This window comes from Pongo pygmaeus, chromosome 23 (genome assembly GCF_028885625.2).
Source record: "Pongo pygmaeus isolate AG05252 chromosome 23, NHGRI_mPonPyg2-v2.0_pri, whole genome shotgun sequence".
Taxonomy (NCBI): domain Eukaryota; kingdom Metazoa; phylum Chordata; class Mammalia; order Primates; family Hominidae; genus Pongo; species Pongo pygmaeus.
In genome coordinates this window covers 49,492,612-49,516,567 of record NC_085931.1, presented here as the reverse complement: position 1 = coordinate 49,516,567, position 23,956 = coordinate 49,492,612, and the positions used below count along the sequence as shown (strand labels likewise).

At 41.6% G+C, this 23,956-nt stretch overlaps 1 protein-coding gene across 6 annotated transcripts in view; it reads left to right on the top strand.

The window, feature by feature from the left end:
- The window catches only part of DMC1 (DNA meiotic recombinase 1), a 53,132-nt gene that overhangs the window by 16,670 nt on the left and 12,506 nt on the right, over positions 1–23,956 (top strand). For 4 of the 6 annotated variants that reach the window (XM_054469546.2, XM_054469548.2, XM_063663268.1 and 1 more), the window contains 6 exons: positions 2,615–2,656; positions 5,343–5,415; positions 15,964–16,055; positions 16,764–16,837; positions 16,967–17,081; positions 17,737–17,797. In XM_054469546.2, coding sequence (XP_054325521.1) covers positions 2,615–2,656; positions 5,343–5,415; positions 15,964–16,055; positions 16,764–16,837; positions 16,967–17,081; positions 17,737–17,797 — 457 coding nt within the window. The remainder of the gene's footprint in view (positions 1–2,614; positions 2,657–5,342; positions 5,416–15,963; positions 16,056–16,763; positions 16,838–16,966; positions 17,082–17,736; positions 17,798–23,956) is intronic. The other 2 variants (XM_054469549.2, XM_063663269.1) reach the window with 1 other exon arrangement.

Below are 23,956 nucleotides of genomic sequence, written 5' to 3'. Positions count from 1 at the left end.
GTATACACACACACATACACATCTATGTGTATACATACACATATAATTAAATAAACAACAAATAATAAATTGTAACTATTTTGGAACTTATAAAATCTCAATTATCATAACATGAGATCATTCTGTACTGTGACGAAAATATATATGAACATTAACAGATGGGTCTTATCAACACTTCATCTTTTATTTGTGATTCCTATAGAAGATAATAGATTTTTTTTTTTTTTTTTGAGACGGAGTCTCGCTGTGTCACCCAGGCCCAGGCTGGAGTGCAGTGGCGCGATCTCAGCTTCCTGCAAACTCTGCCTCCCGGGTTCACGCCATTCTCCTGCCTCAGCCTCCCGAGTAGCTGGGACTACAGGCGCCTGCCACCACGCCCAGCTAATTTTTTTTATTTTTAGTGGAGACGGGGTTTCACCGTGTTAGCCAGGATGGTCTTGATCTCCTGACCTCGGCCTCCCAAAGTGCTGGGATTACAGGCGTGAGCCACTGCACCCAGCTGATAATAGATTTTTTTTCACTTATTTGTTCAAAAGGTAATTGAATAATGAGGCTGATTTTATTTCTAGGCAATTAATGTTCCATGAACATAGAGACTAGATTCTCTCTTCCCTGAGAGAATCTATTTTTTTTTTAAATAATAGATACAGGGTCTCGCTATGTTGCCCAAGATGGTCTCAAACTCCTGGACTCAAGCAATCCTCCCACTTTGACCTCCCAAAGTATTGGGATTACAGGCATGAGCAACTGCACCCGTCCTATCCTCTATTTTTAAAAAGCAATTCATGCATAGCTACACTGTGTATCACATCTGGGAATTCCAGTATTTGCTGTCCTTGGAGAACTAAATCTGTTTTTTGTTTTTTTTTTTCTGTTGACTTGGGCACTAAATCTGGTTTTCATTATTTCTGTTGACTCAGTCTTAGTGGCTTACCTTCTTCTGTATTTATTGGTGTTTCTGAGCTTACTGTTTGATTTTAATCTATGAAAGTTCAATGGACCTGGATTGGTAAGTAGGAAAGTTTTCCTCCAGAAAGAATTTGCTTTTGCTGGTAGCTAGGGGATGGCACCAGTTTAAGACTACTTCAGCTCCCCTTTAAGGACCTCAGTTCAGTAGGGGAACCCAAGGCTTGCTTTCTTGTGGTAGGGTCTTTCTTTCTTTTATTTTCATTTATTTATTTATTTATTTAGAGATGGAGTCTTGCTCTGTCTCCCAGGCTGGAGTCCAGTGGTGCCATCTCGGCTCACTGCAACCTCTGCCTCCCGGGTTCAAGCAATTCTACCTCAGCTTCCTGTGTAGCTGGGATTACAGGCAACTGCCACCACGCCTGGCTAATTTTTTTTTTTTTTGGAGATGGAGTCTCACTCTGTCACCCAGGCTGGAGTGCAGTGGCCTGATCTCCGCTCACTGTAACCTTTGCCTCCCAGGTTCAAGCAATTCTCCTGCCTCAGCCTCCCAAGTAGCTGGGACTACAGGTGCACGCCACCACACCCAGCTAATTTTTTGTTTTTTAGTAGAGATGGTGTTTCACCATGTTGCCCAGGCTGGTCTCGAACTCCTGAGCTCATGCAGTCTGCCCGCCTCAGCTTCGCAAAGTGCTAGGATTACAGGCATGAGCCACCATGCCCAGCTAATTGTTGTATTTTTGGTAGAGATGGGGTTTCACCATGTTTGCCAGGCTGGTCTCGAACTCCTGACCTCAAGTGATCCATTCATCTCATCCTCCCAAAGTGCTGGGATTACAGGTGTGAGTCACTGCACTTTACCCCAGGTGGTAGGGTCTTAAACTTTCTTTTTTTTTTTTTTTTTTTTTTTGAGACGGAGTCTCGCTCTGTCACCCAGGCTGGAGTGCAGTAGCGCGATCTCAATCTCGGCTCACTGCAAGCTCCGCCTCCCGGGTTCACACCATTCTCCTGCTTCAGCCTCCTGAGTAGCTGGGACTACAGGCGCCCACCACCACACCCGGCTAATTTTTTGTATTTTTAGTAGAGATGGGGTTACACTGTGTTAGCCAGGATGGTCTCAATCTCCTGACCTTGTGATCCACCCACCTCAGCCTCCCAAAGTGCTGGGATTACAGGCATAAGCCACCACACCCAGCCTTAAACTTTCATTTATATGACTGTTACTAAGGAAAACTTGGTTTAAATTAATTTATATTAAACAAATAAGGCCGGGCGTGGTGGCTCACGCCTGTAATCCCAGCACTTTGGGAGGCTGAGGTGGGCGGATCACCTGAGTTCAGGAGTTCGAGACCAGCCTGGTCAATATGGTGAAATCCCATCTCTACTTAAAATACAAAAACTAGCCAGGCATGGTGGCAGGCACCTGTAATCCCAGCTACTCAGGAGGCTGAGTCAGGAGAATCGCTTGAACCCGGGAGGCGGAGGTTGCAGTGAGCCAAGATCGTGCCATTGCACTCCAGCCTGAGTGACAGAGCAAGACTCCGTCTCAAAAAAAAAAAAATAAATAACACCCAAGATACTTTATAAGTAAGATTTGCCAGTCGGAAAAGAAAAAGAAAACAGTAATATTCTGAAGACATGTTTTATTCTTTATGAAAATATCTGGAAATTATGCATTTTTAAAATCATTTTTTTCTGTATTTCACAGAATTTCGTACTGGAAAAACCCAGCTCTCTCATACTCTCTGTGGTAAGGATATATAACAACAATAACAATAATAATCATAGCTATTACTTATCAAACATCTACTATGTGCCTGATACTCTAAATAATCTCATATAATCTGAACATACTTGCAAGGAAACTAAAACACAGGCAGATTAAGTAAACTGCCCGTGGTTATACAGCTGGTCTTTGAATGTGTGATCCTTGAGGTGATGTATGTGCTGCACTATGAACACCTGAGTAGAAAGAGAGAGAAGTTGAATGGGTATATGAATGTGTTGGTGAGGAGTCCACTGTCTCAATTTTTCCCATTCCATCTTTTCTATATCTTTTTTAGAAGAGTGACACAAAATCTATTGAGTCCTAGAATCTTTCACTTTCCATGGCATAAAGTTGGCCCTAAGAGAGATTTAAAAACAAAATTGTTTTAAACAAAATAACCAAAGATATCTCCTTTTCCACAAATACACTACTGTGCATTTCTTTGAGCTATGGAGAAGGAACTTGGCAAAGTGGTTAAGAAAGGAGTTCTGGCCGGGTGCGGTGGCTCATGCCTGTAATCCCAGCACTTTGGGAGGCCGAGGCGGGCGGATCACAAGGTCAGGAGATCCAGACCATCCTGGCTAACACGGTGAAACCCCATCTCTACTAAAAATACAAAAAAATTAGCCAGGTGTGGTGGCGGGCACCTGTAGTCCCAGCTGCTGGGGAGGCTGAGGCAGGAGAATGGTGTGAACCCGGGAGGCGGAGCTTGCAGTGAGCCGAGATGGCTCCACTGCACTCCAGCCTGGGCAACAGAGCAAGACTCGTCTCAAAAAAAAAAAAAGGAGTTCTGGAATCAAAATGCCGGACTTCAATCTTGGTTCTATCATTAGTAGCTGTGTGACCTTGGGCAAGTTGCTCTACTTCTCTAATTTCCGCCACCAATAAAATTGAAATAATGACAATGCCAAATCTTAGGATTGTTTTGAAAAGTAAATGAAATAATGTATGTACCTGGTATAAAGTAGCTCCTTAGTGTTAACTACTACTACATAAAAAGTAATTGCAGTCGAGCGTGGTGGCTCACACCTGTAATCCCAGCACTTTGGGAGGCCAAGGCCGGAGGATCTCCCGAAGTCAGGAGTTTGAGACGAGCCTGGTCAACATGGTGAAACCCTGTCTCTACTAAAAAATACAAAAATTAGCTGGGCCTGGTTGAACGTGCCTGTAATCCCAGCTACTGGGGAGGCTGAGGTCAGAGAATCACTTGAACCCAGGAGGCAGAGGTTGGCGTGGGCCAAGATCGTGCCACTGCACTCCAGCCTGGGCGACAAAGTGAGACCTGTCTCAAAAAAAAAAAGTAAATGCATTTTTAAAATTTGACATACCTTAATTGAAAGGTAACTTAAATTAGTTATATAGCATAAATTATATTTGTGACTATTTCTTTTTTTTTTTTTTTTTTTGAGACGGATTCTCGCTCTGTCACCCAGGTTGGAGTGCAGTGGCGCGATCTCAGCTCACTGCAACCTCTGCCTCCCAGGTTCAAGCAATTCTCCTGCCTCAGTCTCCTGAGTAGCTGGGATTACAGGCACGCACCACCATGCCTGGCTAATTTTTGTTTTTTGTATTTTCAGTAGAGATGGGGTTTCACCATGTTGATGAGGCTGGTCTCAAACTCCTGACCTCATGATCCGGCCACTTGGCCTATTTGTGACTATTTCTTTCTTTTTTTATATTTTTTCTTTTCTTTCTTTTTTTTTTTTTTTTTTTTTTTTTTTTTTTTTTTTTTTTGAGATGGAGTCTTGCTTTGTCACCCAGGCTGGAGTGCAGTGGCATGATCTCAGCTCACTGCAACCTCCGCCTCCCGGGTTCAAGCAATTCTCCTGCCTCAGCCTCCAGAGTAGCTGGGATTACAGGCATGCACCACCACACCCGGCTAATTTTTGTATTTTTAGTAGAGACAGGGTTTTACCATGTTGGTCAGGCTGGTCTCCAACCCTTGACCTCAAATGATCCACCCACCTTGGCCTCCCAAAGTGCTGGGATTACAGGCATGAGCCACCACGCCCGGCCATATTTGTGACTATTTTTTGTAGAAAGAAAGTTAGTAGGTTGGGCGCGGTGGCTCAAGCCTGTAATCCCAGCACTTTGGGAGGCCGAGGTGGACAGATCACAAGGTCAGGAGATCAAGACCACCCTGGCCAACATGGTGAAACCCCATCTCTACTAAAAGTACAAAAATTAGCTGGGCGTGGCAGTGCGTGCCTGTAGTCCCAGCTACTTGGGAGGCTGAGGCAGAAGAATTGCTTGAACCCGGGAGGCGGAGATTGCAGCGAGCCGAGATTGCGCCACGGCACTTCAACCTGACAACAGAGCTAGACTCATCTCAAAAAAAAAAAAAAGAAAAGAAAAGAAAAGAAAAAGAAAGAAAGTTAGTAATATTTAAATTTTATTTCCACTCTGGGAGAACTAACTTTCATGAATATCTTCCATTGTGAAAGACAGTGAAATTATTTGTTGAATTACAACTATGCTGGCAGAATACTTATAATTTCACTCTGCTTAAGTAATATGAAAATATAACATGTTGTTTAGAAACGAAAGGATCATGACTCTTTGCAAAATGTACTAAAGAGTTGCAACAGCAGATTCCATGTGTATTTATATAGTCATTTGTACAAAGTTTATTCACTCCTATTAATATAAATTTTTAATTGCTTCCTAGTGACAGCTCAACTTCCAGGAGCTGGTGGCTACCCAGGAGGAAAGATTATCTTCATTGATACAGAAAATACTTTGTAACCTTTTTATTTAAAGTTGCTAACATAATAGTGTGATATAGGAATGTTACCACTAAAGAGTTTGTCTGAGATATACAATCTTTGTAGTCATTCCATAAACCAGTAGTAATGAGACAAACCAAAGGGAAAACAATTACTGGTCAAGTTCTCAAATCACTTTTTATTTAATGAGGTTTCACTTCTTCATATGGGTTTATGAGACAAAACAAATACATGAGAGGAAATTATATCATCTTCATTTTTAATCCTCTTACTTCTCTAAAGATTTTGCTTAATAGTTAGAAAAAATATTTTTTTTTTGAGACGGAATCACCCTGTTGCCCAGGCTGGAGTCCAGTGGGGCGATCTCGGCTCACTGCAACCTCCATCTCTTGGGTTCAAGCAATTCTGCCTCAGCCTACCGAGTAGCTGGGATTACGGGTGTGTGCCACCACACCTGGCTAATTTTTTTGTATTTTTAGTAGAGACGGGGTTTTCCCATGTTGGCCAGGCTGGTCTGGAACTCCTGACCTCAGGTGATCCGCCTGCCTCAGCCTCCCACAGTGCTGGGATTACAGGGGTGAGCCACTGCGCCTGGCTGAAATTATTGACTCTCACTGAAAGTCATGGTCCCAAATGAAGGAAAAGGTATGAAGAGGGTGAAAGTTCATAAGGAAAACAGGCAGAACCTGTTTGGGTAACACAAAGAATTGCAGTTTAATTAAAATGTAAGGTATTCCAGGATATGGGCTAGACAGATGATTGGGATCTTAGACATGAAAGGCTTTGAAACAAGATAGTGGGTGTAAACTGGATACTTTAGCAATATTCTAGGCAAGTAATGAGAACTTGATCTAGGTTGGAACTGGTAAGAATAAAAAGAAAAGGAAAAGAAGTATTAGAGAGGAAAATTGATAGGACTTGATGGCTATATTTGGTAGACAAAGGAAAGACAGGTTCGAGAAACTGCTCAGGTTTTTTGTCTAGATACTAGAATAGTTACGTGATGCTAACAATAGAACTGGAAAGATCATGTTTCATATAAAAGGTGATGTTTCATTTTAATGTACTAATTTTACTTCTTTTTTTTTTTTTTTTTTTTTTGAGACAGGGTCTTTCTCCATCACCCAGGCTGGAATGCAGTGGTGCAGTCTCAACTCACTGCAACCTCAGCTTCCCAAGTAGCTAAGTTTACAAATATGCACCACCACACCTGGCTAATTTTTGTATTTTTAGTACAGATGGGGTTTCGCCATGTTGGCCAGGCTGGTTTTGAACTCCTGACCTCAAGTGATCCACCCACCTCGGCCTCCCAAAGTGCTGGAATTACAGGCGTGAGCCATCGCGCCCAGCCTAATTTTTTTCTTCTTTTGAGACAGGGTCTTGCTCTGTTGCCCAGGCTGGAGTGCAGTGGCCTAATTACACTCACTGCAGACTTGAACTTCCAGGGTCAAGTGATCCTCCCACTTCAGCCTTCTGAGTAGCTGGGAACTACAGACACATACCACCACACCTGGCTAATTTTTTTTTTATCTTTTGTAGAGACCAGGTTTCACCATATTGCCCAGGCTGATCTCCAACTCCTGGGCTCAAGCGATCTGCCTGCCTTGGCCTCCCAAAGGACTGGGATTACAGGCATGAGCCACTGCACCCAGCCTTCATTTTAATGTATTGAATATGATGTACATGAGGATATCCAGATGGCACTTGGAAATATTGAATTCAGCTTGAGAAAGGGGTAGGCCCAGAAATATGGACGAATTAACCAAGTGGGAAAGAGAACTTAGAGAAGAGAGGAGAATTGAGAAAATAACTTTGAGGTATTTTTATATTTAGCAAGAGGACTAAAATGAGGAACCCAGAGACAGAGGAAGTAGAAGGAAATCTGGTTGTAAAAGTCAAGCAAAAGGAAAGTTTCAAGATGATAAGAGTTGTCAGCAATGTTACACACACACGGATTTTGAGGATACAGCCTGAGAAAGATCACTATAAGTTCAAAATTAGGAGTTCAAGCGAACATTTGCCGTAGGGTGAGGTGATATAAGCTTTATATAAACAAACAAGGGAGAGAGGCAGTATTAAATTGACTAATGAAAGGAAGAAGGCTAGGCGCAGTGGCTCACGCCTGTAATCCCAGCACTTTGGGAGGCTGAGGCCGGTGGATCACCTGAGGTCAGGAGTTCAAGACCAGCCTGACCAACATGGAGAAACCCTGTCTCTACTAAAAATACAATATTAGCCGGGCATGGCAGCACATGCCTGTAATCCCAGCTACTCAGGAGGCTGAGGCAGGAGAATCGCTTGAACCGGGAGGTGGAGGTTGCAGTGAGCCGAGATTGTGCCATTGCACTCCAGCCTGGGCAACAAGAAGGAAACTCCATCTCAAAAAAAAAAACAAAAAACAAATAGGAAGAAAAAATATACTAGTTTGAGGAGGTATTCAGAGGAAATTCTTTTTAATAACAAAGAAGACCTACACACGTTTGTAAGGCTGTTCACAGTGAAGCCCCAGCCTGCCTCTCCAAGCTCAGTACTCACCATTGCCACTATTAGAGGCAAAGAGATGAATCTGTTTTAGTCCATCCCATTGCCTGTAAACATACTTTGTTATCAAAATTTGCACATCTGTCTAGTCTCACTCCAGTGATCCCAGCACTTCGGGAGGCCCAGGCAGGAAGATCACTTGAGGCCAAGAGTTCAAGACCAGCCTGGGCAACATAGTGTCTCTATGAAATAAATTTTAAATTAGCCAGGTGTGGTGGCTATAAATCCCAGCTACTTGGAAGGCTGAGGCAGGAGGCTTATTTGAGGCCAGGAGTTCATGATTAGCCTGGGCAACATAGCAAGACTCTGTCTCTACCAAAAGAAAAAAAAATCTAAAAACATTGTACATCAGCAGTTATTTAGATTTAACTATAAATATTTTTGTTTTCTTTGTTCATTATGGTTTCTTGCATCCCAAATGTTATTCTTTCCTGTATTTTTGTTTTGCTGTAATACTTAAGTATTTCTTTTAGAAATGTAATCCAGGTGGTAAACTTTGAACCTTAGTATGTCTGAAAGTGCCTTTATTTTGCTCTCACTCTTGGCTGTTAATTTGTCTGGTCACAGAGAACTTTGCATGGTATATTTCTATCTTCTTGGGTATTTGCTCCTTCCATCCCCATCTCACAGTCTTTCTGAATCATACAAATCATTTAAGGCTCTCATTTCAAGGCCTGCATTTTCTCATCTTCCCTAATTACTCAATTTAGAAAATCTTGTCCTTCTTGACCTATTATAGAATTTACTATCTAAAATACTCACTTAGAAAACAAAACAGAGAACTGTTTGCAGAAGTCCCTTTTCAGAAATGCCAGGCATGAGAAGACTCTGAAAGAGCCTTTTAACTTGGGGAAGGAGGGTGAAATGTTGTATAGCGCTTTAACAAGGGTGCTCAGCTGGAGTTCAGCTGGTTTCAGAAACAATTGATTAAGGATGATTCTTATCTCAGAGAGGGAAGAATTGTTCTTGCAGAGTAGCAGCCAGTTTGGGCAATTTGGATTTTTTTTTTTCGAGATGGAGTTTCACTCTTGTTGCCCAGGCTGGAGTGCAATGGCGCGATCTCGGCTCACCACAACCTCCGCCTCCCGGTTTCAAGCGATTCTCCTGCCTCAGCCTCCCGAGTAGCTGCGATTACAGGTGCATGCCACCACGCCTGGCTAATTTTGTATTTTTAATAGAGACAGGGTTTCTCCATGTTGGTCAGGCTGGTCTCGAACTCCCGACCTCAGGTGATCCACCCACCTTGGCCTCCCAAAGTGCTGGGATTACAGGCGTGAGCCACGATGCCCGGCCTGCAATTTGGATTTTATTAAGAACAATAGGAATAGTTAGCAGCTAAGTCATATGCAAGAGAGAGTGGAGAAGAACAGCTGGGTGGGGATGCAAGGCACTGTGGCAAGGGCCACATTGGAATGTTTTCATTCTTTCGGTGTCTCATACTTATACTGCTGTCTCTCGATATTTTTCTTTTTATATGCTTATATTTTGCCTCCTTAATTATGTTTTAAATTTACCTAGGGCATAGGTTGTCTTAGGACTCCTTATATCCTCCATAATGCTTTGCCTTGGTAATTGGTTAATATGGTAATTAATTCCATATGGTAATTGTTTAATAAATATTTATAATTGATCTGAACTTCCCTTCAGCATAAGCCCAAGTTTTTTCATTTTAATTGTTTTGGCCGGCCACTGTGGCTCACGCCTGTAATCCTAGAACTTTGGGAGGCCAAGGCGGGCGGATCACAAGGTCAAGAGATCGAGACCATCCTGGCTAACACGGTGAAACCCCGTCTCTACTAAAAATACAAAAAATTAGCCAGGCGCAGTGGTAGGCACCTGTAGTCCCAGCTACTTGGGAGGCTGAGGCAGGAGATGGTGTGAACCCGGGAGGCGGAGCTTGCAGTGAGCCATGATAGCGCCACTGCAGTCCTGCCTGGGCGACAGAGCAAGACTCCATCTCAAAAAAAAAAATTGTTTTGCTTTGTTTTTGAGACAGGGTCTCGCTCTGTTGCCTAGGCTGGAGTGCAGTGACGTGATCATGGATCACTGCTGCCTCAACATCCAGGACTCAAGTGATCCTCCCACCTCAGCTTCTCAAGTAACTGGGACTACAGGTGCGTGCCACCATGCCCAGCTAATTTTTATATTTTTTTGGTAGAGATAGGGTCTCACCATGTTGCCCAGGCTGGTCTCCAACTCCTGAGCTCTAGTGATCCTCCCACCTGGGCCTCCCAAAGTGCTGGGATTACAGGCATCAGCCACCATGCCTGGTTTTGTTATTCCCTGTCTTTTGTATAAAAGCCATATTAACTGGGGTGAGATGATATTTCATTGTAGTTTTGATTTGCATTTCTCTGATGATCAGTGACATTGAACACCTTTTCATATAGCTATTTGCCATTTGTATGTCTTCCGTGAACCCAGAGAATCTGAGACAGGTCTCAGTTAGTTTAGAGAGTTTATTTTGCAGCCGGGCGCGGTGGCTCATGCCTGTAATCCTAGCACTTTAGGAGGCCTTGTCGGGCGGATGACAAGGTCAGGAGATCGAGACCATCCTGGCCAACATGGTGAAACTCTGTCTCTACTAAAATAAAAAAAACAAAAAAATTAGCCAGGCATGGTGGCACATGCCTGTAGTCCCAGCTACTCGGGAGGCTGAGGCAGGGGAATCGCTTGATTCCAGGAGGTGGAGGTTGCAGTGCACTGAGATCGCGCCACTGCACTCCAGCCTGGGGACAGAGCAAGACTCTGTCTCAAAAAGAAAAAAGAAAATTTATTTTGCCAAGGTTGGGGATACATCCGTGACACAGCCTCAGGAAGTCCTGACGACGTGTGCCCAAGGTGGTTGGGGCACAGCTTGGTTCTACACATTTTGGGAGACATGAGACATCTATCAGTATATGTAAAAAGAACATTGGTCCAGTCTGGAAAGGTAGGACAACCTGAAGCAAAGACAGGAAGACTCTAAGCAAAGCAAGGAGTGGGCTTCCAGGTCACAGATAGGTGAGACACAAATGGTTGCATTCTTTTGAGTTTCTGATTATCCTTTCCGAAGGAGGCAATCAGGTATGCATCTATCTCAGTGAGCAGAGGAGTGACTTTGAATAGAATGAAAGGCAGGTTTGCCATAAGCAGTTTCCAGTTTGAGTTTTCCTTAGTGATTCTGGAGGCCCAAGATATTTTCCTTTCACACTTCTTTTGAGGAATGTCTTTTCAGATATTTTGCCCATTTTAAAATAAGATTATTAGATTTTTTTTCCTATAGAGTTGTTTGAACTTTTTATATATTCGGGTTATTAATCCCTTGTCAGATGGATAGTTTGCAAATATTTTCTCAGCAAGGCAATTTTACTTCTATAAAAGGGTGCGACTCACTGATGGAGCAATGGCGAGAGCACATCTGAACAAGGGAGGGGAAGGGGGTTTTATTCCTGACTCAAGTAGCCCCTACTGCTGTGTCATTCCCCTATTGGCTAGGGTTGGACTGCACAGTCTAAGCTAATTCCGATTGGCTATTTTAAAGAGAGCAGGGGTATGAGTCGGAGTGGTGGAGTGAGTAGTTTGGCAGGAAGGATGGTTAGGAACAGGTGACTAAAGGTGACTCAGGTCAGAGCAGGTGACCAGGGGTGACTTAGGACAGAGCAGGTGACCAGGGGAGACTCAGCATGGAGCAGGTGACCGGGGGAACAGATGTAAACTACTGATTAGAACTGATGGAAAAGGTTGTTTACTGAAACTAGGGGCAAGAAAGCAAGAAGGAGGAAGTTAAACTTTAAAATGGAGAACAAAGAACAGGGGAGCTGAACATACTGATACATTGGTTCCTTGGAGAGGATCTCAAAACTCGCTGTACTTAACAATTTACAGGCAGCTGGGCACGGTGGCTCACGCCTGTAATCCCAGCACTTTGGGAGGCCAAGGTGGGCGGATCATGAGGTCAGGAGATCAAGACCATCCTGGCTAACACGGTGAAACCCCATCTCTACTAAAAATACAAAAAATTAGCTGGGTGTGGTGGCGGGCACCTGTAGTCCCAGCTACTCGGGAGACTGAGGCAGGAGAATGGCGTGAACCCGGGAGGTGGAGCTTGCAGTGAGCCGAGATCACGCCATTGCACTCCAGCCTGGGTGACAGAGCGAGACTCTGTCTAAAAAAAAAAAAAAAAAAAAAAAAAATTTACAGGCTAAAACCTTTGAAGAGGAATTTATTATATCCTACAGTTGACTGTGCTTGTGTGGTATTACTCAAGAAATCTTTACCCAGTCCAATGTCCTATAGAGTTTCCCCAATGCTTCCTTTTAGTAGTTTCATAGTTTGAGGTCTTAGATTTAAGTCTTTAATCCGTTTTTATTTGATTTTTGTACATGGTGAGAGATAGGGGTCTAATTTCATTCTTCTGCATATGGATATCCCATTTTCCCAGCACCATTTACTGAAGAGACTGTCCCTTCTCCAATGTATGTTATTGGCACCTTTGTCAAAAATGAGTTCACTGTAGGTGTGTGGATTTGTTTCTGGGTTTTATATTCTGTTCCATTGGTCTATGCGTCTGTTTTTATGCCCATACCATGCTGTTTTGGATACTATAGCTCTATAGTATAATTTGAAGTCAGGTTATGTGATTCCTTTAGTTTCGTTCTTTTTGCTCAAGATAGCTTTGGCTATTCTGGGTCTTTTGTGGTTCCATATAAATTTTAGGGTTGTTTTTCTATTTCTCTGAAGAATGTCATTGGTATTTTGATAGGAATTGCATTGACTCTGTAGATTGCTTTGTGTAGTATGGACATTTTAACAGTATTGATTCTTCCAACTCATGAACATGCAATATCTTTCTGTTTTTTGTGTGTCCTCTTCAATTTATTTCATCAATGTTTTATAGTTTTCATTGTAGAGATCCTTCACTTCTTTGGTTAAGTTAATTTCTAGGTATTTAATTTTATTCGTAGCTATTGTAAATGGGATTAATTTTTGAATTTCTTTTTCAAATTATTCCCTGTTGGTATTTAGAAATGCTGCTGATTTTTGTATGTTGATTTTGTATCCTGCAACTTTACTGAATTTGTTTATCAGTTCTAATAGTTTTTTGGTGGAGTCTGGGTTTTTCCAAATATAAGATCTTATTATCAGCAAACAAGGATAATTTGACTTCCTCCTTTTCAATCTGGATGACCTTTATTTATTTCTTTTGTCTGATCGCTCTAGCTAGGACTTTGAGTACTATGTTGAATAACAGTGGTGAAAGTGGGCATACTTGTTCCAGATCTTAGAAGAAAGACTTTCAGTTTTTCCCCATCCAGTATGATACTAGCTGTGGGTCTGTTGTATATGGCTTTTATGTTGGGTTATGTTCCCTCTATACCCAATTTTTTGAGGGGTTTTTTTTTATCATAAATGAATGTTGAATTTTATCAAATGTTTTTTCAGCATCAATTGAAATCATCATGTTTTTTGTCCATTCTGTTGATAAGATATATCACATTCATTTGTGTATGTTGAACCATCCTTGCATCCCTGAGACGAATCCTACTTGGTCATGATGAATGATCTGTTTAATGTATTGTTGAATTTGGTTTGCTAGTATTTTGTTGAGGATTTAAGCCCAAGTTTTACACCCCTGGTCACATTGTTCCCAGACCAAACTGAGGATCAGGCTGCTTATTCTTGTGGCCCAATAATGAGATGCAAATGAACTGGGAAAGGAGGGAGTTTTTGTTTCTGTAACTGGTTACAGGGAGAAGACCTGGAAAATAACACCAAACCAACTCAAAATTACAAAGTCTTCCAGAACTTATATACCTTCTCAGCTATATGTTTATTGTAAGTGTGCATTCATCTAAAGACATAAGTCACTTTGAGAGGCCAAGGTGGGTGGATCACTTGAAGTCAGGAGTTCAAGACCATCCTGGCCAACATGGCGAAAACTTGTCCCTACTAAAAATACAAAAATTAGCTGGGCATGGTGGCACACGCCTGTAGTCCCAGCTACTCAGGATGCTCAGGCAAGAGAATCACTTGAACCAGGGAGGCAGAGGTTGCAGTGAGCCAAGATTGCGCCACTGGACTCCAGCCTGAGCAACCGAGTGAGACTCCATCTCAAAAAAATAAAATAAAATTTTTAAAAAAGATATAAGTGATTAACTTCTTTTGATCTATAACTAAGATCTGAGTCCTAAAGACCTTCCTCTGGAGCCTCAGTAAATTTACTTAATCTAAATGGGTCCAGGTGCTGGGGTGATTACCCTTATCTTATCTCCTGCTAAATCATGGAGCTTTGGGGAGTTCCTTCAGACCCCCAATAACTTGTTTGTGGAGACCTGGGGAGTTTCTTCAGACCCCCAATAAAACTTGTTTAATCCTAAACAGGTACTGTTAAGAATTTCTTCGTTATCTTGTCATGCTTCAAGGCCCAGGAAAGACCTGGGCAAAACTCTTGGTGGGCTTTTGTTACATTCCAGCCTTTGTATAAGGGCACTTTCAGCTTTTAATATTTAACTTAACCACTTAGTCAGTGCTGAAACAGTTGTTATGGAGGCCTACATTAGTAAGACCTGGCCTGCTACAACATAGTATCTGGAATTTGTAGAAACCGACATGATGAAAATGTTTTTATTGCCTCTTCCAATTCCCTGTCTAACTTGTCCACCAAAAACATCTACTGGGTATACTCAATAGCAATGGAAGATTTTTGTGGCTGTCACCAAAGCTCTAACAACAAGAACATATCTAGTGCATTAGGATATAAATGGCTGGGAAATCCTAAAGACAATTCAACTAAACATTTATTAAATTAATTGCAAATATCACAAATAAGATTATAAATGGTCCTTGATTTACAGTTACTTATACTGGGATCAGTGTTATGTAAACACTATAAACAAAGTGAAATAAGGTCACAAACATGCATTTAATTTTACCTCATTTTACTTCAGACATATTGTTGGGATCCCCAAAGACCTAAAAAAAATGTTTATTACTCCTTTATAGTTTATAGGTATAAGTGATTATTAGCTTCTTCCAGAATACCTTTGCAGGTGCACTTAGTTTGCTTCCCTATGAATTTGCTAATTTCAGAAAGCTAACAACTCCTGGCTAGGCATGGTGGCTCATGCCTGTAATCCTAGCACTTTGGGAGGCCGAGGCAGGCAGATCACTTGAGGTCAGGAGTTTGAAACCAGCCTGGCCAACATGGTGAAACCCCGTCTCCACTAAAAATACAAAAATTAGCTAGGTATGATGGCTCGCGCCTGTAATCACAGCTACTCAGGAGACTGAAGGAGGAGAAAACAAAAAAAAAAGCTAACAACTCCTTTAGAAGAAAGTAGATTTTAAACTCTATATACTTTCCAGGTAAGATTTGAAAAGAAAAAGAAAACCTATGCAAACAAAAAACCTTTGGTCGATATTTCTCTTCTGGGCCCTTGAAGTTACCTTTTTGACCCTTTGGTTCATGTAGTCAAATTTATCATTTAACAACATGTGATTAATGATATAATAAACTATTTCATATTGAGCAAATGAGGGGTATGAAGAGAGTGAATTAATTCACTTTGCAGTTATTGAATTATAATTCAGTGATATTATCTATCACAGGTCTATTTTTATAGATCTGAGAACAAAAGGACTCACAAAGCTTAGTTCCTAGTTTTTCTCTTGTAACTGATTTGCTGCATAAGCTCAAGTCATTTGCCTAATCTCTGTTTGCCAGTGTCTTACGTTGTAAAATGTAAAATAGGCCATAAAAACTAGTTTCCAAGGTTATTGTAAAGATTTGATAATTTAATAGTTAAATTCATTACTGCCCCACATTTCTATGACCATTATCATTACCTATGGTAAGTTGAGGCACTTATGAATAAACAAATCTTGTATAGACTTTAAATGGTTGCTAGCATCCTCTAGAATACCTTCACAGGTACATCGTTTGGCTTCTCTGTTAATTTACGTAAGATATTATGTTTTGTAGTGGTTGTCTAAACTTTTTTAGAATTGACTTATTGGATCCTTAATCTTGGCATACTCCAGCCGTCCAGATCGCCTTAGGGACATTGCTGATCGCTTTAATGTAGACCATGATGCAGTACTGGACAACGTACTTTATGCACGTGCATATACTAGTAAGAGCCCCATGCAGTTGGATGCTTGGGTCAGTGTAAGGTTGGCAGCACTGATTTACTACTTGAGTGATACAACATTTTGATACTTTTTTTCTATTTTATTATTCTCTAAATTAATGTACTCAGTCTATAAATTTTATCATCTGGTAAGTCCTTAGATAATAAAGTGCCCTCAAATTATTTATTATTCTTTGTCTTTGAAATTAAGAGTAACATTCTTTTTGGATAATGTAGCATTTGGTATATATGCTAAGGCAGAATATGCAATAATTTTTTTTTTTTTTTGAGGTGGAGTCTCGCTCTGTCACTCAGGCTGGAGTGCAGTGGTGCAATCTCGGCTCACTGCAACCTCCAACTCCTGGCTTCAAGTGATTCTCCTACCTCAGCCTCCCAAGTCGCTGGGATTACAGGCACACGCCACCACACCCAGCTAATTTTTGTATTTTTCAGTAGAGTCAGGGTTTCACCATGTTGGCAAGGCTGGTCTTGAACTCCTAACCCCAAGTGATCCACCTGCCTCAGCCTCCCAAAGCGTTGGGATTATAGGCATGAGCCACCATGCCCTGCTGCAATAATATTTAATAAAGTCATAAATAATTAAGAGAATCCTTCAAGGAATTTCTTTTGCCTGGCTCCCAAGAATATGAATGATCTTAGCCTCTGCTTCTTTCAACGTTTATAACATTTTTTCACTGCATTTCCCATCAGGTGAACATCAGATGGAGCTACTTGATTATGTAGCAGCAAAGTTCCATGAAGAAGCTGGCATCTTCAAGCTATTGGTACAAGCTTTTAAATATTGCTTTCACAGAGCTATTTAGCATAATATTTTTCTTCTATTGATCTCTATTCAAATAACATCTTCCTTCAATTTCCAAATGCATGTTTATTTTTACATTAATCCTGTGTAGATTATCGATTCAATCATGGCACTTTTTCGAGTGGATTTCAGTGGCCGTGGGGAGTTGGCCGAACGGCAGCAAAAATTGGCCCAGATGTTGTCACGACTCCAAAAAATCTCAGAAGGTATATCTTTAAAATAAAATGGCATCTGTGACTATGTTTGTCAAGTATACTTTGCAGAGAAGCTTGGAATATAATGTCACAGGAGGCAGCGATTTTTTTTTTTAATAAAATTACCTTAATGAGAATACAACTCTTTTTTTTTTTTTTTTTTTTTTTTTTTTTGAGATCGTGTCTCGCTCTGTTGCCCAGGCTGGAGTGCAGTGGTGCAATCTCGGCTCACTGCAACCTCCGCCTCCCAGGTTCAAGCAATTCTTTCTCCTTAGCCCCCTGAGTAGCTGGGATTATAGGCGCCTGCCATCACACCCAGCCAATTTTTTGTATTTTTAGTAGAGACGGGGTTTCACCATGTTGGCCAGGCTGGTCTCGAGCTCCTGACCTCGTGATCTGCCCACCTCAGCCTCCCAAAGTGCTGGGATTACAGGCATGAGCCGCTGAGCCCGGCTTTACAACTCTTTTTTTAAACCAAAAATATTTATTCTAACCTTAATAATAATAATAATAACAAATAATTTCTGTTGTCAGTGAAAAATAGGAATATGATGTTATTTATAAAATAAATTCATGATGCAATATTTCTAAACTCTGAAATCTAAACAATGAACTTTTAAATATCTGTATTGCCTTTCTCATAGTTTTAAAATTTTATCTCTTGCAGAATATAACGTGGCTGTTTTTGTGACCAATCAAATGACTGCCGATCCAGGAGCAACTATGACGTAAGCCCCAATATTCTACTTTTTATTTCACAGTGGTTAACATAAAGAGGGTTAGAGTGTAGAATAGAAAATAATTTCAAGGCCGGGCACGGTGGCTCACGCCTGTAATTCCAGCACTTTAGCAGGCTGAGGCAGGCAGATCACGAGGTCAGGAGATGGAGACCAGCCTGACTAACATAGTGAAACCCCGTCTCTACTAAAAATGCAGAAATTAGCCGGGTGTGGTGGCGCACACCTGTAATCTCAGCTACTCAGGAGGCTGAGGCAGAAGAATCACTTCTACCTGGGAGGCAGAGGTTGTAGTAAGCCGAGATCGTGCCATTGTACTCCTGTCTGGGCAACAGAGCAAGATTCCATCTCAAAAAAAAAAAGAAAAAATAAAAGAAAAGAATTTAAAAATCATTAGTCTTTATGTGGGCACAAATATATCACAAATCACTTTATTACCGTATCACAAATCACTTTATTACCGGGCACAATGGCTCATGCCTGTAATCCCAACACTTTGGGAGGCCGAGATGGTTGGATCACCTGAGGTCAGGAGTTCGAGACCAGCCTGGCCAACATGGTGAAGCCTCATCTCTACTAAAAATACAAAAAATTAGCTGGGCGTGGTGGCGTGCGCCTGTAATCCCAGCTACTCGGGAGGCTGAGGTGGGAGAACCACTTGAACCCAGGAGGCGGAGGTTGCAGTGAGCCAAGATCATGCCATTGCACTCCATCTTGTGCAACAAGAGCAAAACTGCATCTCAAAAAAAAAAAATCACTTTATTGCACAGTGTATATGACTTCATAATTGTAAATATCACTTGGTATCCAGAATCTATTTTTCTCTAGTTCTTTATAGAATAAAGCGATACTTTAACCATTTTCAGCAGTACTTTGGGCTTCTCTTTGGTCTAGGGCTAAAGGGGTATGGGAGGACAATAAGAAATAGATCCTAGAGAAATAAAAACTAATATTGCAGCTTATCAGTACAATAAAAACCATTCATAAAAACAAAAAAGTCATCTTTCTACAGGATATACATGAGATATATTTATCAGAGGCACTATGGGAGAAGTCTCCTGTTTGAAGAAAAAGAATTTCAGTTCACACTAGGCATATTCAGAATTTGTTGAAGTATTTGTGCACATAACTATTGACTCTGAAAGACGGCAGTGAATAGAAACACACAGAGAGCTAAAGTAGGATAATAAAAATAGATAAATCAGACAAAGGTTTGTTGCCACCGTAACAAATTTTGAGCATTACGTGTCTGAATAAGCAATCAAAATAATCCTAAATACACACCACTGCACTCCAGCCTGGGAGACAAAGCAAGACTGTCTCAAACAAAGCAAAACAAATCTAAATTCATGATAATGCTTTTTAAAAGTGCGTGTGTGTGTGTGTTTTTTTTAAGAGACAAGGTTTCACTCTGTCACCCAAGCTGCAATGCAGTGGCACCATCTCTGCTCACTGCAACCTCTGCCTCCCAGGCTCAGGTGATGCTCCTGCCTCAGCCTCCCGAGTAGCTGGGAGGCACACATCACCAAGCCTGGCTAATTTTTTTATTTTTAGAAGAGACAAGGTTTTGCCATGTTGGCCAGGCTGGTCTCAAACTCCTGGCCTCAAGCGATCCTCCCACCTCGGCATCCCAAAGTGCTAGGATTACCTGTGTGAGCCCCCTTGCCTAGCCAAAAAGCTTTTTAAAAAATCTTTTAAAGGCTGGATGCAGTGGGCAGTGGCTCACCCCTGTAATCTCAGCACTTTGGGAGGCCGAGGTGGGCAGATCACCTGAGGTCAGGGGTTCAAGACCAGCCTGGACAACATGGCAAAACCCTGTCTTTACTAAAAATAAAAAAACTAGCCAGGCATGGTGGCGTGCGCCTGTAGTCCTAGCTTCTTGGGAGGCTAAGACAGGAGGATCACTTGAACCCAGGAGGTGGAGGCTGCAGTGAGCCAAGATCGTGCCACTGCACTCCAGCCTGGGTGACAGAACAAGACTCCGTCTCAAAAACCAAAAAAAAAAGATTTTTTTAAAGGTTTTTATTTAGAAAATATTTCTACCAGAGAGAAGTTAAAATAACTAGTGAAATGAATTCATGCCACTGCATTTCAGCCTGGGAGACAGAGCAAGACATTTACTCATTTATCGAGGTTCACCAGTTGTTAAATTTGCCACATTTTTTTCTCTCTCCTATGTGTGTGTGTGTGTATATGTGGAGGTGTACATACACCTTTGTTTCTCCACACATACACACATTCTCATATGTATATGTATGTGGTATGTGTATGTGGTTTTTTGTTTTTGTTTTTCTTTTTTTTTTTTTTTTGAGACGGAGTCTCGCTTTGTCACTCAGGCTGGAGTGCAGTGGCACGATCCCGGCTCACTGCAATCTGTGCCTCCCAGGTTCAGGCGATTCTCCTGCCTCAGCCTCCCGAGTAGTAAGGACTATAGGCGCGTGCCACCACACCCGGCTAATTTTTTGTATTTTTAGTAGAGATGGGGTTTCACCGTGTTAGCCAGGATGGTTTCTATCTCTTGACCTCATGATCCACCTGCCCCGGCCGCCCAAAGTGCTGGGATTACAGGCATAAGCCACTGTGCCCAGCCTTTTTTTTTTTTGAGACGGAGTTTCACTCTTGTTGCTCAGGCTGGAGTGCAATGGTGCGATCTCAGCTCACTGCAACCTCCATCTCCTGGGTTCAAGCGATTCTCCTAACTCAGCCTCCCGAGTAGCTAGGATTACAGGCACCTGCCAACCACCCCCGGCTAATTTTTTTTGTATTTTTAGTAGAGACAGGGTTTCACCACATTGGTCAGGCTGGTCTCGAACTCTTGACCTCAGGTGATCCACCCACCTTGGCCTCCCAAAGTGCTGGGATTACAGGCATGACCCACCGCACTCAGTCGTGTTTGTTTGTTTTTTGAGACAGAGTCTTGCCCTGTCACCCAGGCTGGAGTGCAACAGCACCATCTCAGCTCACTGCAACTTCTGCCTCCTGGGTTCAAGCAATTCTCCTGCCTCAGCCTCCCAAGTAGCTGGGATTACAGGCGCCTGCCACCATGGCCGGCTAATTTTTGTATTTTTAGTAGAGACGGGGTTTCTTCATGTTGGCCAGGCTGGTCTCAAACTCCTGACCTCAGGTGATTCGCCCACCTCAGCCTCCCAAAATGCTGGGATTACAGGTGTGAGCCACCACGCCCAGCCTGTATATGTATTTTTTGGTGAACCATTTGAGAAGTTTTTTCTGAACCACTGAAAATTATTCACAGACATCATGACGCTTCACCTCTTAATACTTCAGCATATCTAAGAATAATGATGTTCTTCTACATAGCCACAATATAATTATCACATTCAGAAATTCTAACATTGGCATAATAATGTTATCTAATATACAGTTGTATTCAAGTGTCTCCAGTTGCCCCAATAATGTCCTTTATAGTTGTTGGGGGTTTTTTTGTTTTGCATTCAATTCAGGATCAATTGAAGAACATGCACTGCGTGTAATTGTCATGTCTCTTTAGTCTCCTTTAATCAGAACAGCTCTTCAACCTTTGTTAGACTTTTATGACACCGACATTTTTGTAGAACACAGGCCAACTGTTTTGCAATGTCCCTCAATTTGAAGTTGATTTTTTTCTTCATTATTTAAAATGTTAAGCATTTTGACAGGAAAACTACATAAGCAATATTATGGCCTTCTCAGTATATCATATCAGGAGGCACATGATGGCAGTTTGTCCCATTATTAGTGATGTTAATTCTGATCATATGATTAAGATGATATTCACATGATGTTTCCATTGTAAAAGAAAATTACAAAAATTCTCTTTTATATTTAATTAGTAATTTGTGGGGTGATAATTTGAGACTGTGTAAATATCTTTCTCTGCAATAAGCTTTCATGCATTTATATTAGCATCCATTGAAGATTCTTGCCTAAATTAATTAGAGTAAATTAATTATTACTCTGATGGTTGCAATACAAAGTGCTATTACTTTAAAACAGAAGCAATGCGTCATATGGTAGCAGATTAAACGAATCATTGACATATATATTAAAAGATATTTGATATGCTGGAGTAAATTCTGTAAATTACATTGAAATGAATGTGTCTCTCTTTAGGCATTTTCCAAACTTACCCTTAACAATTTTGCTTCGTCTTTCGCAGTTTGATATCTATCTCTCACTTTTCAAGACTCTTTTTTTTTTTTTTTTTTGTGATGGAGTCTCGCTCTGTCACTCAGGCTGAAGTGCAATGGCACGATTTCGGCTCACTGCAAGCTCCACCTCCCAGGTTGACGCCATTCTCTCACCTCAGCCTCCCTAGTAGCCTGGGACTACAGGCGCCCACCACCACGCCCGGCTAATTTTGTTTTTGTGTTTTAGTAGAGACAGGGTTTCACCGTGTTAGCCAGGATGGTCTCGATCTCCTGACCTCGTGATCCGTCTGCCTCAGCCTACCAAAGTGCTGGGATTACAGGCATGAGCCACCGCGCCCGGCCTCAAGACCCTTTTATAAGTATTTTCTACTTAGTTACAAGAGATTCCTATGAAAAATATTAACTACTCAAATGTTATTAAGCAAGTTAAAAAGATTGAGCAGGGGAAATCATTTATTCACTCAATGAATATTTATTGAAAATCTACTATGTAACAATATTCTGAGAATTCCCTAGTGAACAAAAAAGACAAAAATCCTGGCCTCGGCCAAGCACGGTGGCTCACGCCTGTAATCCCAGCACTTTGGGAGGCTGAGGCAGGAGGATGGCTTGAGCCCAGGAGCCTGAGCCACATAGAGAGACCTCGTCTCTACAAAAAATTAAAAATTAGCCAAGCATGGTGGCACACGCCTGTAGTCCTAACTACTTGGGAGGCTGAGGCAGGAGGATTGCTTGAGCCTGGGAGGTCAAGGCTGCAGTGAGCCATGTTTGCACCACTGCACTCCAGCCTGGGCAAGAGAGTGAGAACCTGTCTCAAAAAAAAAAAAAAAGTCTTGTGGCCGGGTGTGGTGGCTCACTCCTGTAATCCAGCACTTTGGGATACCAAGGCAGGTGGATCACGAGGTCAGGAGATCGAGACCAGGATGGCCAACATGGCGAAACCCTGTCTCTACTAAAAATATAAAAATTAGCTGGACGTAAATGTGCGTGCCTGTAATCCCAGCTACTTGGGAGGCTGGGGCAGAAGAATCGTTTGAACCCAGGAGGGGAGGTTGCAGTGAGCCAAGATCGCACCCCTGCACTCCAGCCTGGGTGACAGAGTGAGACTCTGTCTCAAAAAAAAAAAAAAAAAAAAAAGAAGGACAATAAATGATGTCCATTCAACTCAAAATTTTAGTCTTGGTAAGTCACACATTGTCTATAGTATAGTCGCTGAGTGGTTAAGGCAATCATCTCTGTTTTATGGGATGACTTTCATACACAGGACATGAAGTGCTTCACAAAGAGAATAATTTTAAACTGAAGAGAAATGGAAGATTTTTAAGGCTCGTTTTAAAAAGAGAAAATGACTCATTGGCTCAGAGGGAGGAAGTGGGTTGCATTCAAATAAAACAGTACAAGTTAGAGAGCAATGTTCTTTCTTCAGGTGTCGGGAGGGAACATTGAAGAGGCCAAAACTGTCACTCTAGAGTTAGAAGGCAAAGGAAATCAGCGGAAATTAGGTCAGATAGGGGTTCTTTTTCTTATATTTGTAGAAAGTTTCAAAAAGAGTAAAACAGTTTTGAATTAATTCCAATAAGACAATGAAAGAAATAGAGAGGTGACAGATAATTGAAGAGAGAGTTGGAATGGGGAGGAGACTGAAAATGAAGAAGCTAAGTAAAGTGCTAGACAAAGTAACAAAGGCTAGTATTTTTACTGGGTAAGTCAACTCTGAAACATCATCTCCTCCACCTAGCTGAATTGTTAGGAAACAAGGTTCACTATAATTGGTATGTTAATAAAGTATATAAAATTATAACAATACAAATTAAACGCTTGTCTTTATATAAAGCACAAAAGTTGCCACAGCTAAATGGGAAAAAGAAGGACAATTTTAAACTAAAGGATTTTAAATACTATTAGGAAACCTCCCATAAAGAAAATATCTTTGTTTCTCAGTGTTGAGAAACTCCAAGCTGCAGTTCCCTGGGGGCCTGTCAGGGAAATATCACTATAATTG